This window comes from Egretta garzetta, unplaced genomic scaffold, assembly GCF_000687185.1.
Source record: "Egretta garzetta isolate BGI_Z169 unplaced genomic scaffold, ASM68718v1 scaffold15, whole genome shotgun sequence".
Lineage (NCBI taxonomy): Eukaryota > Metazoa > Chordata > Aves > Pelecaniformes > Ardeidae > Egretta > Egretta garzetta.
The window spans coordinates 1,110,314-1,130,480 of record NW_009259798.1 but is presented as its reverse complement, the minus strand read 5'-3'; the positions used below and the strand labels follow the sequence as shown (position 1 = coordinate 1,130,480).

The 20,167-nt window shown below is 41.8% G+C and overlaps 1 protein-coding gene across 1 annotated transcript in view; it reads left to right on the top strand.

The window, feature by feature from the left end:
- Positions 1–16,755: 16,755 nt before the first annotated feature.
- Positions 16,756–20,167, top strand: part of MBOAT2 (membrane bound O-acyltransferase domain containing 2) — a 109,493-nt gene continuing 106,081 nt past the window's right edge. Inside the window, exon 1 of the mRNA XM_009639784.2 lies at positions 16,756–16,867. Within this exon, the coding sequence (XP_009638079.1) occupies positions 16,756–16,867 (112 nt within the window). The remainder of the gene's footprint in view (positions 16,868–20,167) is intronic.

Here is a 20,167-nt window from a genome sequence, read left to right as displayed (position 1 = left end):
GAAGGAAAATATTTGCAATATACATGCAATGTATTTCTAAATGAAGTATCTAGAAAGAGATTGGTTGTGTCTAAAAATGGACCAGACCGGAACCTGTATGAAAGAGTAAGGATGCTTCTCCATTGGCATTAAATAGCTTTCTCTCTTTGCAGTAAGTTCCTTTACTTTCTTCCATACCTGGGAACCAAACTGTAGATCTCATGTTTGTGTCGCTGCTCTTTGTGCTTTGGCATCTGACCTACTTTGGATTTTGCTCCAAAAGTTTCCTCCAAAAAAGGGTTTCAGACCAGGGTTATAAATGGACCATACAGTTTTGTTATCTAATCATGGTTGTATCTTAGAGGAGGAGGTTATGTATCCATTTATCTGCTCCTCTGTGTTACCTCCCAGTATCTAGTAAAGATACAGCTAGTTTAGGAAATTGTAGGAGCACAATTCTGTGGTCAATAGCTGCAGAGCATTAGCTGAATCTTCTCCAGGTGCCTCCTGTCACAGGCAGGTGATTGTCCTTCCTTGTGTCCCCCTGTCCTTCTAGCCCCTGGACACACACATGGCAGTGGTATGGAAGTAGCCCTTGCAGAGCTTCCTGTGCTGTAGGACTTTGAATTTCCTCCATGCTCTCTAAGAACACATAGACAAATGCAAGAGCAAATAGTCAGGCCTTGCATCTGTGTGGATTTGCGGCTCATTAAAACACCAGCAGTTCTGGAGCTCGGATATCCAGACTGGAAATCTAAATAAGTGGGTAAAAATAAACAGGGCAGACAGAACTCAGTGCGTTAGGTCTAATCCCGACGATAGCGTGGTGTGGCCTCATTTAACAGTGGGAACTGGCAGAGGTAGCAGATAAGGAGAGCGTGGTGACAGACGCCAGTTGGCACCAGGTAAGGCAGCTTGGGTTTATAGCCCACACTGCCAGCTAATAATGGCTACAAAAGAGGACACACAGACCAAATTGTATGCACTGGTGAAAAAGCTGCTTAAAAGTCAGTCTCGACGAATGAAAGCTGGGGTTTTGTATGCTCCAACATAATGACCGCGCTGAACAGAATACATGTGCCACTGCAGAGGTAATTGCCAAAAAGTTTTTTCAAGGTTCTTTTCAACTTTCTCTTCTTTAAAAAAAATCAAATAAAACAGAGCTGGCAAAAAAAAGAAACATAAACTTTCTGAGCGACTGTGGCTTATGAGTGCAACTTTTCAGTCCTTCATTATAACAAAGAGTGGTCACTGGACAGAAAACTGGGTTGGGATGCATCAGCCACAGACTGTCTTTTTAAAATTATTTAACCTCTATGTACATCACTTTCTATTTGCTTGGAAGTGGTTACAAATAACTGACTGGGAGAAATTCAATGTCAACATACATCTGTGGGGTTTTTTTCCTCCCTTGGATTATCAGAGCAAACCAGGAAAATTTCAAAGTGTTCGTTGCTGACCTTGCAGCTGCTGCTGCTGTGTGGCCGTGCCTCTCGCCCTCCGCAGGGACTTGTCTGTCATGAGGTGGGCAGACGTCTAGTATGGAGCTGACTTGGAAATAAATGCTTAAAAGTGAGATGTGGGGCATGTGGAACTAACTGCAACAGGATATTACTAAAAGGAATACATTAGTAGGATTTTCATAGATATAAAAGCACATATATACATGATTTGGGGTGAGATGTTGAGCAAATTGTTTCTTCTTCTTATGATGGTTCAAAACGAGGATAATTATACTTACCCTATTGAGTAAACTAATTAGAGATCTAAACATAGAAAGCACAGTATGTTCCTAATGTGATTATCCTCAGCCCAAGGAAGAGAGCATAGCAGAGAGATAACAGAAAAGGGAAACAAAGGGAATGTCAGCCCTTGCTCCGGTGCCACAGTGGCAGAAATGCCTCCATGGCATTTAGGTGAGGATGGAGGTGAGGGGTGCATTAGGCACCCTCACAGCTCTCTTCATCCTTCACCAGCATAGACTCATTTATCAGTTGTTGCTCAGGTGTCAGTTAACTAAACAGAAATGGTGTCTTTGTCATTTTGACCACTTGCTAACTCCAGGTTAAGTTGAACAACTTCATCTTTTGCTCTTCAATGGACAGTACATGCTGCTGTGAAGACATCAAATATAGACATCAAATATAAAATGGGAGGGAAATATTTGATATATTTGATGCCAGTGGTAAATCCAAGCACTATGTGGGGAGAAAGCTGAAGATGAAGTTGATGGTTTGGTTTTACAATAGCCTTCAAAATACAGTATCAATGCAGTAAAGAGTCTGTGTTAAATGAGTATGTTGGTACCTAACTACTGCCTACACCTGACACTGATCAGGTATCCAACAGGGAGAAATCAGTGCCCTTCAGGTACTGAAGACTGAATTTAACCCAGTCAGACCTCATCACAGAATCACAGAATGGCAAGGGTTGGAAGGGACCTCGGGTGATCATCCAGTCCAACCCCCCTGCTCAAGCAGGGTCACCCAGAGCAGGTTGCACAGGACATCGTCCAGGCGGGCTTTGAATATCTCCAGAGAAGAAGACTCCACAACCCCCCTGGGCAGCCTGTTCCAGTGCTCTGTCACCCTCAGAGTAGAGCTCAAACAGAAAAGCAGGGATCAGAAGAAAGCCAAAGCCTTTTGCAAGCGCAGGCTGAAACACAACACCCGCCACCTTATTCTTTGTTTTATTGCTCCAGATTTGAAACAGATTTAATCAAAGTCTTTATTATTTCTCCATGCAGTCTGCAGTATAGTAATCTCAAAAGCTCTAAAAAGGAGAGGAGCTTCCTATCTCCCTGCATTGGCTCTGACTGGCCTAACCTTTTCAAATCCTACATATTACATTTAGGTAAGAAAGCCTGAAGGTAAGGTCTTAACTTGGAAGGCATTACCAGTACAACTGTGCTGGTAGCCCCTGTCAGTAGAGTGCTTGTGATATGCACCTGGCTTATGTAGACAAAATTCTTTTTATTAACGTGGCAGAATTTCAGCTCTTCTCATGATTTTAGTGCAATAAGTTATTCGGGTGTTTCTGTATCATATAACTGATTCTAGACCCAAGCCTTCAGTTGGTACAAATTTATCTGCTGCAATTTGTATCGTCACTTTGTTCTGGCAAAGTTCTGACAGTAATATAGGGCTTGGCTCAAGTAAACTGGGCTCCATCCCACTAACTTCTAGATGGTAATACTGTTTCTTTGCACTGCCTCTGCAGTTGTCTCCAGAAAAGGAGACAAAACTCCACAAAAGGAGGAGGTCCATCTCTGCTCACTCCTCAAAAGGACACCTTCAGGTCGGTTCCCTCATCATTCATTCTCTTCGTCAGAACACATGGAGAAGGGTCCTAACATTAAAGCATTGCTTACATCATTTTCTGGTTCCAGGGTAAAAATCACCATGCAATCTGTTATGAGAAATAAGTGCAGTATTCTGGGCAGATTTTTCCGAGCGGTGATAAATATCCTCAGGCTTCTAAGTGCAAGACTGGTCTATTTTCTTTCCTGCTTTCCTAAAATTCCATTAGTTTCTTTTGTTTCAATGAGGTGGACAGGAGATTTGTTTTCAAAGGTGTCTTGGTAGCTGAAATCTCTTGCTTTTTATTTTATGCTTTATTAAAGGCCTGCTATAATCCCCCTACAATGCACTGCCTGTCATGTTCAATTGCTAAATTAAGTTACTGTGGTGAACTCATTAGGACTATAACAGTTTAAATCTATTATCCATAGCCAGCCAAGCATTAGCAATAAAATGTTAGTGTCTTATTTTGGAGTGTGGATGCTACCTTTCTGCTAGAGGGCAGAAACAGTAAACTGACCATGTAATTGAGAATGCTGGCTCCTTTTTACAGCCCAGAGTCTGTCTTCTCCCAGTGTCCACGTATGTCTGTCCTTGCTTAACTGTTTAAGAGCAAACTGATTAAAAATAAACTAAGAAATAGTAAACTGTTCAGCAATAAACTGCGTAACACGGTGAATAACAGGATGTTGGTGGTGGATTACAAATAGTGCATCCATATGACTGCCAAACAAGGCCTGATTTGAAATGAATATGGTATCCACACAAATCCCAGCATTTGCTAAGTATTGTTCCAGGCCTGCTTATGGCTCTATGGCTACAACTGGGGTTGTAGCTGAGTTTGAAATGAGCAAAGAAAGAACAAAAAAGGTTCGCATAAAACACCTTGGTAGGCACATCATTGAGCAGATCATTAGTACAAGAACAAGAGTGATGCAGGTCAAGTGCTTTTAAGAGCTCAAAGAAATAAAAGCTGAGCATTGAAACTAATAATTCAGCTCATCTGCGGGAGAGGTGTCCAAACCCAGAAAAAAAACAGGATTTACTGTCTGCCATGGTGGCCACATCAGAGTCTCTGCCCACCGCTGTTGTAGCACAGGGGATTCTCTTAACAAGCTGGAGCGGTCATTCAGCAGAGAGAGGGGCTTCAGGATCAGAGAGAGAATATTCAGCATTTGGGTGGACTTTACATGTATTTAACATACTTGTTAAAATTAAGACAACTAACAGTCTGTTTAGGTAGACATTCTCATTAATAAATCAGCTCTAACAAGTTAATTAGATGACATGTATTATAATGTTCTGGACAGCTTTTTGTGTTTCTTGTTTTACCAGAAAACTTCTTGTGCTTGATATAAGGATTTTCATGGTTACAATATTTATTTGATTAGAGTCTCTTTGAATTAAGAGGCTGTGAATACCAATTATAACAAAATATTTCCCGAATGTTCTGGAAAGCATAAACCACATCTACAGCTTTCCATATCGTGAAATAAGCTGCTATCTTTGTCTCTGTGCTGGTCTATATCCTATTTTCCTTGCTTCAGTTCATGAGCATAATCATTTGAAGAAACAAATCAAGTTGTTGTAAATGACACGTCCATGTAGTTTTTCAAGTATGAAATCCGTGACCTTGCTCTGTGGTGCACACCACTTCCCAGGCAACAAGCACCAGAGAGCAAAAGAAGCTGCGCAAATGGGAATAAGTCTTAGTTCAAAAACCAAAGAAAAAATGCACTAGGTGGATGACCCGAATGGGCCTGTAAAAGTGTTTTAAAGGGTAGATTACATTTAGCAAGAGTCTCTGAGGCAAATTCCGTTTGTTTCAGTGGGGCTGCACAGGTGGGACTGTGACTGGTAGCTTCTAGGCAGGACTGGGTCTGCCTTAATAAATGGCTGTGCACAGGGAAGAAATGCCCCTCTACCTTACATGCAAATGACTCTGGTGCTAGATACATTCTGACTATAAACAAGGAACAATTTTTTAACACTGAAAGCATTTAAAGGTTGCAGTTCCTTGCTCATTTCTGTCCATTTTAACATCAAGACGGGGTATTTGTTCTCTGCTTTAGGCAACAGCTAATGCTGGGCAGCCCTGTGGTGCTTTCTGCAGGTCATACTGCAACAACAAAATGGCTCTCTCCAGCCTTTTGAGCAAAGAATACATACATCTATAAATGACAGATGCTAGAGGTGCATAAGAGGAATGAAGCCAGCCCTCCCTAGACATCCAGAACCGAGGGACCTGCTTTCCTTCCCTTCTCCCTGCAAAATGGAAGCCCAGTCTGAAGGATCTTCAGGGTCAATGCATTGTATTTCAGGCACTCCCTATCATTGACCTAATCACATAATCAATAAATTTTTAACAAGGAACCTATATACAACATTTCTTTCCAAACTTCAGTGTAAAGCTTTTACAGGCATAAAATACTGAGTTGGCTGAATTGGAATAGAGGTGGGGTAGAGAAAATACCCATCCTTATTACTCATTTTAACTCCACTACAGAATTTAAATTATTTAAGCAGCTATACGTTAAATTAAATTTTTAATCAATCGCCTTGAAGACTATATAAAATAGTTGCTCACAAGGCTTAGAGAAAGGAAGATTATGTCCACATAGTGCAACGAAGCTTTGTAAGAAGCTTCCCAACCCCTCTCCGACTCAGCCAGCTCAGCTAACCCAGAGAGCGGCGTTAGCATGCCACTTCCGCGCTTACACTGGCACACTGCAGACAAATTGCACTTCTCCATCCAGATCTGCTCCTCACCAGTCATTGAACTGGCTGAGAAATGGTATTGCGTTTCTGAGCTGGTAGAGGGAACTGGTCAAGCCTGGAGACAGCTGGTAGCCCGGGTTTGTTCAGTGACAGGAGTGTCTTGTGAGCTTGTTTAGTGCTAGCTTTAATATCCCTGTGGAGCACAAAAGCTGATGGAATGGAAATTAAGAATGCAAACCTAACATTTACAGGAAAAGATCTGTACGGCTTAGTGGGCAGGGTGCAAAGAAGCATCCCACATTTTAACACTGACAATTTAAGAGAATGAAAGGTCATTCTTGTACAATAGAGAACAGCAGTCTTGAAAATGCTAACCTTGAAAGAGCCTGCAAAGCAGCAGTTACAGTGAATAACAGTTGAACGTCCTCTTCCGTGGAGATGCCATGACTCAAAGTGCTCAGACACCGAAGGTATCTATAGATGCAGGAACTGGCGTTACATTTGCTAAGCCATGGCTGGAATAATGAACTCAATACTTCTTCACATCACACTCCAAGTGTCTCACATTATGTGCCTAAGGAATGAAAAGCTCACATCAGTTGCACTGCTTGCAAGTATTTGCCCTAACTATCCATGGAGCTCAGGTTCTCCCTCAGTTAAAGATTAGTAAAACACCTGTCTCTATCAAGAATTGCTTTCTTCATGTACTTGGCATGTACAACACTTCTGTGATTCTATCACATGAAAGAAATGTGAGAATACAAGTGCTAAATATTTGACTTGATAAGGTGCATTATGTTTTCCCCTACAAATACACAGTAGGCTTCCTTTGTATTCTCTATATTTTTATTTTGTCATTAAACTCATGTTCATTTTTACAAGATTGCTTTGCTCTTCAAGTATATTATCCATGGATCATCTGCAAATTCCATTGGTTATGGTCTCAACCAAGTAAATTGGTATCTGAAATGGTAGATACACGTCCATGTTAATAATTTACATTACATTATTTTTTATTAAAGATAACTGAATTGATTAATCCTTGCAGCACGTGACAACAAAGCGCTTACAATACACAAAGGAGCTACTATAAAATATTCATTTTAGGCTCTGAGCAACAGAAATGCATAAAGAACATAGATGGAGAATTGCAGGGGTGTGATACAAAAGGGGAATTTTACATCTTATTAGGACACCTATCAAAAGACTTTTGATGCTGGATTTAATCTTGCGGATTGAATTTTTGGAAATAAATCAATGTTTCATGGAAAACAATTAAATCAAACAGTTAAAGCATATTATAGCTTTCATAATGGACGATGGCTCTGCTCATACAACATAAAGCACGCGTCAGGTAGGTGATTTGTCTACACAGGGCAGGGATTTGTCCTTGTTACTCCCTTCCAGCCATTGGATTTCACTGCCTAGCCCATTGCCATTGCTGGTGCAATGAGCCGTGACTCGTATGAAATTTGCCTCCTCCTACCAGCTCTCTGCCAGCGATCCTTCTCAGGTGAGCAGACTGCATCCACCTTTCGCTACCTGCACCAGCTGCCAGTATATATCAATAGGTGATCTCAAGGATTCTCTTTCATCTGGCTGTCTTTCCAAAAATCTAACTTCTTTTTTAAATCTGTGGCTGCAGTGGCCTCCTCAGTGGTGCCCAGCGACAGGACAAGGGGCAATGGGCACAAACTGAAACATAAGAGGTTTCAGTTGAATATGAGGAAAAACTTCTTCACTTTGAGGGTGACGGAGCGCTGGAACGGGCTGCCCAGGGGGGTTGTGGAGTCTCCTTCTCTGGAGATATTCAAAGCCCGCCTGGATGATGTCCTCTGCAACCTGCCCTAGGAGAACCTGCTTTAGCAGGGGGGTTGGACTGGGTGATCTCCCGAGGTCCCTTCCAACCCTTGCCACTCTGTGATTCTGTGTGATTCTGTGATTCTGGTAGAATTCAGCAATACTGCCCAAAGTTAATTTGAAGATTCCTGTTTGAAATAGCTAAAAAATGCCCACAGATTTTGAAACATCAGTGTAAAGTCTGTAAAATGATAAAGAAATAACTTTCTTCTCACGGAATGTGCAAGTAAAAAACCGCACCAAAGTATTGACGTAACCTACGTGACTCATCAGTGTTAGTGGACTTTTCTGTACCACTGGAAGATAAAACTGAATTTTGGCAATTAACTGGAAAAAGCTAACATGAATGGTTGAATGATCAATATTAAATAGCATTTGCCTTCTGTATCTATTATTATATTGCTATCCCCTGGACATCTGTGATGATTCAAGCATACGCCATCTAAACAGCTATGCTTTATAGTTGTACCAGAAATAAAGAGCTTGCATTCGTATGTACTTCTGAATGAGTTTTCTCACGAACAGAAACACAGAAACACGAGTTCTCCTCATTTAGGAGACTAAGGTAAAAGCTTTAGCTATGTAGATGAATAGTTTCATTTAATTTGAAAAGATTATTTACACACATTTAACTAAACCTTAATCCTGCAAACACACGGTGCTTAAGCATGAATTAAGATGCCTGCTGACCAAGTTGCGGTATAGCATTGCAGTATTGATAGTGAAGTTACAATATTAATTGCATTTATGTAACATCTGTTGCCTAAGTACCTCCAAGCACTTTACGAATATTAACTAACGAGAAGCCTGCCCATGCTCTTTTTGAAGTCAATGGCAGCGTTCCAGTTGTCCTCAAAGGGAGCAGGCACAGGCTCCGAGCCTCACAATAACGTAAAAGTAGGTTAAGGATCTCTGTGTTCACTGGAGAAGGAAGGGATGGTGAGGCTGAGGAACAGAACCCAAAAGGCTTTTCTCTAACTGTAGGGCTGCCTTTCCCTGGAAGAAAAAGTAATATAATTTACTGGTGAGACCACAAAAGGAACCATAAAGAAGGAGCTGTTCACAGAGACTTAAACTATTGTTGCCTCAGAATGTGACCTTTTTCTTATTCCAAATACAACAACCAGAGACAAAGCTGGCCTTCCCAGGATGTTCCTCTCCAGTGGCTGCAATGGCACTGCAAATAGCTGCTCCTTGGAAAGGCATTTTAATTTCTCTCTGAGGCTTCCCCTAAAGAGGTATACGACATTTCCAGAAGTCTAGTTACTTCGCCTCTAAGTTTTCTGTGTCCAGGACCAACGTGTTTTTAAATCAATGCTCTTGGCTTCTTGAACCATGGTAAGTAATCTTATCAGGAACAGAAGTCAGTATGTATTTGCACTTTTGCTCTTAAGCACGTTCCCTGTAGCCGTGTTCAGCACCGATTCCCATTTCAATCAACTGCTCTGGCATCTCACCTTCATTCAAATTTTCATGGGCAGCCAGCGGTGCCTCTTCTGTGTCACGTACCTCCATACGTGTCTCTACTGTATCATGTACTTCCATACAGGGCTCCACATGAGGGTCACGGCTCTGTCAGAAGCTGTAGGCTTAATTGCCCCTTGTGCAAAGATAAATAGCATTTAGTTATATAGCACCATTTTGACAGCAACACAGTCATATAGAGGATATTATCAGAGCCAATGTGTGAAAGGGGGGGGGGGCTTTCAGAGCCAATTTCAATGTTTCAAAACAAAAAAGCCCCAACAATGTATCTGAAAATAAGGAACCAGAAAATAGCCGGTAGTAATTCTCCTCAAATTTATACTATACTTTAGAAGATTGAATTAATTTTTTTGAACAGTGCCACCAGGGAGCCTACAGCCTATTTCCAGGCAGCTGTCCATCAAACACCCGTGTGACATAGGAAACGCACGTGAAGACACTGGAAGTTCCTGTGGTCCCATGTGTGTTGTATGGTCCGTGTGGAGGAGTGAGGAGAACTGCTGTAGCAGGTAGGACCAATATGGAATAGATTACCTGGACTTTACAGAAGGCATCCTCACAGAAACTTGTTCCTGCTCGGCCGTGCTGTGGAGGGAAGCAATGCCCGTAGTAAAAGCACCTTAATATGATTCATCTGCACATGGAGATTTAGACGGGCATTTTTTTGTGGGCACAGACAGTACCATCTTCCTGCCTTACCAGTCACATCTTTCCTTTTCTTTTAATATACTCTGAATGGCATCAGCTTTAGAGATGTAAAAGTGTTACTTATCTCTGCAATATGAGAAACACACACCCCAGTTTCTGGCCCCATTTACTGCCTGCCTCCCAGTTTGCATGCTGCTCACCATCCATCTTCATTGACTTTTCCCCCACACCAATGCGAGATTAGAACGCCATGGGAAATTAAACGCAGTGCATATAAATCATGTTTATTGTTGCCTCGGATACACAAAGATAACAAGAAGCAATAAGAAAGGCACGATGACTCACAGTTTTATTAGTATACTCGGTTTTTCATGAGCTGAGTCTTCATAAAGAAAATGGTTTAATTGGGCCACTGAGATCTTGAAGAATTCGTATATTCCTGGTTATTTATCTTCTGAAACCTGTTTCTGATTTTCCATAGCACTTATAATCATGAGGGAAAGAACTTTACTTCCCTCAGAGAACCAGACAAATTTCTAAAAGCTACAGAGGTTTTGTGAGGGCAGAATTCATCTTGGCCATGGTGCCTGAAGCAGAGAGGTGGTACTCAGGTCTGAGCAGCCTTAGCTGGGGAGGAAGCAGACAGCCAAAATTACCAACAGAACTGTTGTTCAGATGACTGAAGCGTTGTCCTTCCGTCTTCTACCTTCACAAAGCATAAAAACCCCATCTTTAATGGGACTACAATTTCCCTCTGCCTAATTACAGGACCAATGGATCAGGAGAACCTTATTTTGACCATTCCTCATGATTCAATAATCAGTCTTTTATCACAATCTTTGATAACTTTAAGAATTCATTGTCTTATTTAAATTTGTTGCTACTGTTTTTCTGGGAAATGTATTCAAATACAGTTCAACCTATGTGTGTCAGAATATGGACTCCATACACTTATTCTTAATAAAATCAGATACAAAGATGTTTCCTTGTGCAGTCCTTCACCATGGTTTTCTCTGGGCAGCAAGGGGGAGGAAGTTTCCTTGACTGCATCATACACTTTACCCGCATCCTTTTGAGTTGTTCAGGCTGTACCTGGCTTTTATCCCCCTCCCAGAACCCCCCTTTGCTCTCACCAACGTTGTGCAACAGCAGGCGTTTCTCTCTGGAGTACATCATGATCATAGAATCATAGAATGGTTTGGGTTGGAAGGGACCCCTAGAGGTCATCTAGTCCAACCCCCTTTGCAAAGGCAAAGGCCAGTCTTTAGCCTTGCCCTAAGAGACATCATTTGTCTTCCAGCTTTTCAAAAGAACATTCCACAGATTTTCACCGGTCCTTTAGGTTATGGCTAAACTCTTTTCTCATGGGCTAACAACTGTCACAAACTATAGAAGCAAAATCTCCCAAAATAAGAGAATCTGCCATAACATCCCCAATAGCCTAAGGAGCAGATATTTCCTTCCTTGCTCATTTGGGCAAATGGGCCCATGTTTACAAGCAACTTGTTACCAGAGCTCTTTATATATCATTCCCACCTGTGTATTGGGTCTGTCTTCCATCACAGCCGATCATGAGCTCCCTGCCCTGGATTTCCCTTTCGGTGACAGGCAAACTGTGCTGCAAACCTCTACTGTACCCCCCTGGCTGTTGACTTACCACGACCAAATGTAAGTGCTAACAGAAGCAGTCTGAGCGTGAGTGCTTAGGTTGTGCTGCCAGTATCCCTTGGTCTGTCACTGCATCTCTCTACTTATTTCTGGGAAACTGGCTTTTATCATCCAAACTTCCTGGTTGTCTCTTTACTGCCTGATTCATTGCCTTTGCCCACTGACCACTGCAGGCTGGCTACCATTAAGGACTGATCACCAACTAGATAAAGATTCTCCAGGTATACTCTTTCCAGAAGCGACTCCTTTGTTACCTTTTTCGGTTCCTTGTAGAAGCTGCAGGGACAAATCTGCGTGCAGGGGACAAAATGAGGGCTCTCAATCCATAACCAATTACATTAACAAAGGTTAGTGACTTTAAAATCTACAGCGTCAAACAAGTTTTAAAAAGAATGCGTACTTTTCTTTGTACAAAAACAGCAGTCATTTCCTAGCACCTGTGTGCCATGCTAGGACATAAAATTACACATTTCTCTGTTATTTTTCATTGAAATTCATTATTTTCTGAATTTGGAAAACAGTAATGCATTTTGAAATCATAACAGAGGTTCACACTAGTTCTGCTGAAGAATCCAATTTTCCTGACAACAAAGCTCACAAGCAATACAAAGAAGTAACATCCAAACATAGGATCAGTCAGTAGCCATAGTCTTAAATCACAGCAGGAGGCTTCCTTGTTCAATCCATGATTTATTTGTCTTTTTATTATTATTATGCTGATCAGGAAAAATACCTTCCAGATGCCTGTGGTATTTTATTAAAGCAGGGAAAGGTGGCGCAGCACTGCTTTACTGGCCACGAAGATCTCAGCTTTCTGGGTCAAACATCAGCACAACTGCTCACCTTGAGCACTTCCAGCAAACATTAGAACAGTGGCAAAACTGGACAAAAAGACACGTTTCTTCAGAAAGTCTGAGTTTCTTCAAAACTTTGAAGCGGAATGTCACAGATTCAATTGTCACAATGGTGCAAGGTTCTACCAGTCATGGGAGAAAACACGTTGCCAATATGAGCTTTTTGCAGCTGAGGCTTTCACCTGCCCAGCGGTGCTCCCCAAAGCAAAGTTCACCTCTCCACAACAAAAGGTGATGGTAACAAGGCTGCTGACACATCAAGGTCCATGGCAGCTCTGCAAAGCAAGGATGAACAATGTTTTCTAAGACATTGAATAGACACTTGGAACTGGGATGACTCACTGTACTTATTCTGCACAATGCAAATGTCACTGAAAACGCAGAAGGCCCCAGACCAGACATGAAGGGAGCACACTGGCAGCTTCTGGAAAGCCTGCTGCCTATGCTAAAACTGGTCGAGTTATCAGCAAGGATTTGTCAACTGAAGGCTACAACAGTGTCATTCAATGTCTACCTCAATAGGGCTTCTCAGGAGACATTTGATCGCAAAAGACGATGATATCCCAGCAGCATGTACGTTTAAAACAAGTATATCTACAAAACAACTTTTGACTGAACGTGAATGCTACAAGCTGCCAACTTCATATGCTCATTAAAGCTATTACGTTGGACCTGCTCCACAAACATAACCTTGTTTTCTAATAAGATCAAGAAAAGAAGCTGTACAGCTTCATCCTCAATATGTTCAAAGATGAGTTTCAGCAGCTGGTCAGTTAGGAGAGAATGTGCTGGAAAATGGCAGTCAGTGAAAGAATAAAAACATAAGAACTTGGAGACGTTAGCTTTTACTCTGTAGCAAAGAGGTCTGGAGATTTTGACCTATACTTCATACAACAGATTATTAAAGTGCCCTGCAGTGGTGGGCTGAAAATAAAGCAGCCAAACTGGTGTCTTGCCATTCTGGGGAGAAATGTTGTATCCAACAGAGTGTTTTCCACTGCTGTAACAAACCTATAAACAAACTATTTTATTTGCTATAACAAACATCTTTTGCTTGAAATAGTTCATCTTTAATCGCACTTAGGAAGAAAATCTTGATAAAATCACAATTAACAGTTCTTCATTTTCAGTATTTTTCAAGTACAAATTCTTGATTATTTTGGCCAATTCTTTCTAGCAAATTTTCTTATTTTTCCACAGCAAAGTTTAGTGACTGCAGCTAAAAGCAATTTGTTACTAGATTAATTACTGGCTTGCAGTGCATTTTATTCAGAACAACTTGTCATGACCGTATCAAGAGCCTAAGAAGGGGCCACTTAACTTCGTGGCAAAAACTGTCTACCACACAAGATGCTTAATACATACTAGAATAAAATCATTCTTGTATTGGAGTTAAATTGGAAGATGTTAATAGTGGGAGATGTTAAAAAACATCGGAATTGCATGAGGCATGCACTGGAGTCTGTTAAGCGTAGGACTTGCCTGCCTAGTGGGATGGAGTTGGTCACTGGCAGGTTGTAATTTATGTCAGGTAGCACTGGAAACTCTTGGCTTGTTTTTCAATCACATTTTATATTTGATTTTTAGCTGTACTTAGAAAGCAGAATTAATAAACTACTCCAAATGGAAGTGCAACATTTTCTTCTTAAGAATAGCAGAGCTCAGCAGTAGATTCTCCTGGCTGTCTGATGGTGGTTTGAAAATGGCTTAAAATGGATCAAATAGCTGAAATTACTTGAAACACACAGCATTTATTTAATGCCAGCAAGGGAAGCGTACAGCTTTGTTAATTTGATCTCCATTCCTTCTGCTAAGAATCCATCAACACTTCCAATGGAAAAGAAAAAAAAATCCCGTAATGCAGGGCAAGACAAGTGAACACTGAATTCTGGGCTGTCAATCCAATTCACCGTGCTGAGTGGCTAACGCAAAATAACACGGAAAAGTATGAATGGAATAATTAAGCAAAACATCTTAAACACACATAGCAAAGTGACAGCAAATGCAGTTCACTGTAGTAAAATTGTTGCACTTAGAGCAAATTACTTGCACTGTTTACTTTAGGGCTCTGTCAATGAGTGAAGAAAACAACACACAAATGACTTAAAATACTGGAAACAGCAATAATGTCAGGTGCTCCATAAGGGCAGCTCCCAGTGCAGGACCATCTGTGGGAACGGGACTGTAAAGTAAATTTGAGTTAAAGAAGCACATGAAGGGAAGCGTGCTCTTCAAATTAAAGCACACAGTGGGTATCAAGGTACTCCAGTTAATTTTTACCGACATTGGAACAAACTAGTGAGTTTCTGGAAAAACTTTCCGATGGGAGTAATAAGGGCAAACAATGTAACAGTGCTTATAAATCGATTTGATTAATTTATAATTGCTGTAATGGTTGTCAGATAAAGCCTGAGCTGGGCTTTGCTGAGGCGATACTTGCTGCTCCAGTGTTTCTCCTATGCTCTATTCTTCTAATTTCCCATCTCAAAGCAGACGAAGTTCTAATGCAAACAGATGCTGAGCCCAACCTGCTCAATGACACATTCAATGTAACTCATCCCTTTCTGGAATTTGACAGCCATAAAAAAGAAATAAAGTGAGGAAATAAATATCAGTTCAAGCTTTCTGCCTTGTGTTTACAGTGTCCCGCCCTAGCAAACCCTTCCAGGCTGTGCAGCCCTTGCCCCTTGTCCTACACAGCCACTCCCCAGTTCCTTTAACTGGATTTTGGTTACACAGTGATTCAATGGGCTTAGTAAATCAGCATAAACCATTACACACATTTCATTACACACATGTATTACCAGATTTGTTTCATGCCAAGTGCCCAAATTTATGCTCCCTTACATTTTTTGGCACTACAGGGCGGACTCCATGAATATTTGCAAAGTGCTTACCCACTTGCTGGGTAAGAGGAACTGTATGCATGCAATTAGAAGTAATTGCTATTGTTTATCTTTAAACAAAAATTAGCATTTAAATCTGAATTCCTGAGTAATCTTGTGTTCAATCTAAAGATTTACTGCAGAAAACTGAAAAGAAGAGAAAAAAATAATACTAAGAACAATGGCTTTACGGTAGCATCAAAAATACATCATTAGATCATATGTTTAATTAAGAAATCTCAAGCTTAAAATCTGTGGGAAACAAGGGTGTAGTCACACACTGAAAACATGTGCTGGGTGAACCAAGATGACATTGGTACTTGAGCCATCTATTTCCTGTGTTGCCCTCTCAGCCATGCCTTGGGAAGGTACCTGGGCTGCTCCACAAACAGCCCACTGAGGGTAGTGCCTCTCCTCCTGGGACGCTGCAAGAGCTATACAAATAAAGAAAACGTGTTCGGTTTTGTTGCAATCAAAATCTTGCTTATGGGCAAAAAAGAAGCATTCCTAATATATATAAGTAAAGGCAAGAATTTATTGTTAGTATAATGCAAATCTTCACAGTTTAATTCGGGAATCATCATTAGTCTAGATCTAATTATTCCAGAAAAACAAAGAATAATGCAGGATATTTATATATGGAAAAAGTTACTGTAATAGTAATCTCCCTTTTACTTGGGGTCATATCTGTATGTTTGCTAACCCAGATTTACACCTTTATCTTTCTTGATTGGTCTGCAGGTCCAGGTAACATCTGAATTGACTATGTATGGTCCCATTTACTTATGGGATACTATTTCTTTGTTTTCTGTGTTACTCCTAAAACCAGCTTTGTCAAGCTCCAGGTCTTTTAACTGACCATTACAAAGGTATTTATGGCTGTGGGGTCTCCAGTGCCAGCCTGTGCCCAATCTCTTACCATCCACCCCACCCCACCTGCCTCTAAGCCCCATCCATCCCATGTCTCCATTTCTCAATGCCTCTGCCGCCGTACCAGCCCTGTATTGCTCTACATGACATCATCGCGTTAGAGTTGTAAACATCTCTTCCTACACAGAACAACTGCTTGCTATTGCTGTCCGTATAAAACTACTGGTTTACCACACAAAGATAAACTACAGTAAAAAACATTAGATACAGACACCTGGTCAATGAGACAAATTGCTGCCATGGCTAAACTAAGAAAAACAGAGCTGCTGGCGGGTCTAGAAAAGTTTAGGCGGAGCCTGAGGCCTTGCAGACTCAGGACAAAGCTTATGGCCTGTGACTGGCCCTGACGATGCTGTATTGCAGGGCCGCACGCTCACAAATCCGCATGACAGAGCTCCAGCAGCTCCACAGATGTGCCTCCACGAGCGCATGCTGGTAACTGCATGCCCAGCTCCTGCTCACGCTTCTGCCCAGACCACCCGAGAAGCAGCCCAGACCACCCGAGAAGCAGCCCTCCGTGCTCCTATATTTGCTCTGTGGCGTAAGGGCAGCATGACTTGGGGAGCTCAGATTTCACTCCTACACCTGCTTCAGCGGCTGTCCCCACTTTATCCTGCTCATTTGCCCTGACGCTCCAGCAGAACCACAAGCTGCTGGGATTTAAGCCAGTCCATCCTTCACTTGCCATCCCCAAATTTCCTACTCTTCTGCCTTTTGGACAAACTTTCCCATCCCACTGCTTTACTGAGGCAGTATTCTACAACGCTTGGTTTGGCCTTCAGCCTCTCGTTGCCATGAGCTGCTCCAGGCTGCCAGCCCAAGTCATATGTGTTCCTGACATACAGCTGATTGGTAGGAAGAGCAGTCAAATCCTGGTCAGATCCTGGCAGGGGCACAACAGACCTTGTGACTTCAGCTGATATATTAAGCAGATTGCAGCGATGCCATTTTGAGGGAGGTTGCACATTGCAATTCGAGGAGAGCATCAGACATATGACGCTAACTTCCTGAATGGCAATGGGTCTGAACCATGCCCAGACATGCCCTGGCTTCACGCCTTTGCTATGCAGAGTCCAATAAAGTGCTTGCATTGCCTTCAGCACTGAACTTTCTGCAATCCTATTTTTTTTCACAAGTCCCCTTTTCAGAGGAGGAAAAAGGGAGGAGAGTCAAAAGGTGTGCCATGAAGTGTTACCACAACCCAAACATGGCCAGGTGTCCCAACACACAATCTGGAGCAACCTCCTTAACAAACGGTTCCCGCGGGCAGAAGAAGAATTATCATAGGATCTGGTGCACCAGGAGAGATCCTTCTGTGCTCTGAATGAGACCCCCAAAACAGCAAGCGCTGATTTACATCTTTGCTATTGCTTGAGGAAAATTTCTGTACAATTGGGAGGAGACTTCTAGATAGACAGCTACAGGGAGCCTTGTTGTTAGAAAGGCTCCTGTCCTCCTCACAGATTGACTGGGTTTGATCTATGGAAGAAACCAAGTAATGGGCTTATGCCTGCTGCTTGCATGGATGACTGCCAGCCAGAGGTGGTTTTATATATATATATAAACTGAGCAATTGTATTGTATCACTTTGAATTGCCATAGTGTTTGGGTTTTTTTAAATTATGTAATAAATCACATTTCAGCAATTACCACACAAAGGTTAAAGTATTCTAAAATAGGCAGTTATGTGCATAATATTCAAATAGCAAAACAAGACTGGTTTTGTGTTGGCCACAGCATTTGCAGACAAGTACGGTCAACTCACATGGAAAATAACTTTCAGAAGCAGCTGATGGCTTGTGCTGCATTACTTTGCTGCCTCCAACCAGGTGTGGCACAATGATCTGCAAAGTAAACTATCTAGCCCAATATTTTTGCCCTGAAAGAAATTGCCTCGGATACTTGGCCAATTTCTTCACAGTGAGGCATCCTTAATGGGTCTGCTGTTTCAGAACCCATGAGAATGGCAGAGCAGCTTCTCCAACACTGTCTCAGTGACCCAACCCAAAGTCATGTAATAGCACCAATGCTGCAGAACTGTTAAGTCAACCATTTGCTTAAACTTCTTTCTTTGGGGTTCATTTACATTAATGACATTTGTTTTCATAGAGGGTTGTCCCCTAAGCAAAGATGGTTTGTGGTGTGTGGGAAATGCTGCAACCTGTACTTTACTAATCATCATCATCATCTGCATAAGCATAGTGCTTGTGAATTAGTCTAACAAAAGTTTTAGCAAAGTTAAGTTGTGATTTAGCTTTTCAATTGTGGGTCTGCTTTACTGGGTGACATTTGTTAATGTTTAAAGTCACCAGAGGCCCATACTGCTGGTCCATTTTAGGTGGAAGCCATCCCAGGCAGTGCAGCAGCCAATGCTTTTTAGCAAGGGCTCCTCTGAGCATTCACAGTGGTAGAGCTGCACCATGGGAGATCCTGGTGATAAACTGAAAACCACTCACTACTTCTCCCTCTGCTGTGGCAGATAAGCTCTCCTTGTGGGAAGGCTGGGTTGGCAGGGATCATTCAAAAAGTAGTTACTTCAGATTGGCGCTATTCCAGATCCAGATACTGGCAATATTTAAGGGAGAAAGCATTTTAGGCAATGGGTTTGGTCAATTAATAGTGCAACTTGTGTTCAAGCGGAGAATACCTCTCGTTTTACTTACAAGTTGTGCGTTCATAAGGCTTTTTAAAAACTTTGCACGGCCTGAAGAGAATGCTCGGGCCATGCTGGCCTTGGAGATGGCCTCTCTTCCCCATTCAGGGATCTCTAAGATATTAATATCCCCAGTGGGTTGCCCAGGCTGTGAGAAAGTCAAACAGTCCCAAGACTGAGACTCTAATTGTCTGTTTAGCCACGTTAATGCTGAGAGGCAAATCACTTCCCATTGGAAGTCAGTAAGCTTATAAAAGTGATTTAAACAAAGGAACAAATAAACCCCACTTTCTTGCAATATGGTCTGTTGTCACCTTGATACATTTTACCAGAAACCTCTGAGAACTGCTGAGCTCAGAGGTGAAATGGCACAAAGGAAAATTAGATCTGTAAACCGTGATCCTGTAATGCAGCAGTAATTAATTCTCACATTGAAAATCCATGTCTTGCTATCTGAAAAAGAATACTGGTCACCATTGCATCAGGCCAAGAGAAAATGCACCTCTATACCCAAATTAAGAGGCAAAAAATTGCAGAAGTTATTGCAGGCATGTGGGAATTGCAAACCCTGGCAGGGTTCTTGAAAGAGAAATCCTTTGGCGGAGGTGGACCAGAAACACTTTGACCATTGGTTCAGTGATGAAGGGCCGCAAACGCTGATTCAGGAACTCATGCAGAGCGTGTGCAAGTCCCAGCATTGGCACTTCTGCCAGGGCTCTGAGAAACAGCTCCGACAGACACAAGGACACGTGGTCCTTGTCTCACAGCTTGCCCTCCAAGTTTGGAGGCAGGCATCCCAAACTCCTCTGAATCTCTGGTCTATTGCTTCCCAAAGAATGAGAAAGGCAAAGACGAGCATTTTATGAGATGCTTGTGTGACCTCACATAGTGGTCAAGGCAACCTCTTCAGTTCATGCCAAATAAAAGAGGCGTCAGGAAAAAGAAGACCTCAAATGAAAGAGAAATCACAACTCATGCCCCAGTCCTAGCATTTCAGAAGTTTGAATTTTGGCTGGTTTGCATGCATTCCCATGGTTTAAAAGTATATTTACTTCAGCTTAGCATTCTGACAGGGCTCCTTGAATATTTTCTTGTAAGCTTTGTCAATTTAGTATGGTTCTCTGTTTAAACGTGTCATATTGTTCCCCACAGTAATTAAATGCTTTCCTAATAAAGTCCAAAAACTAA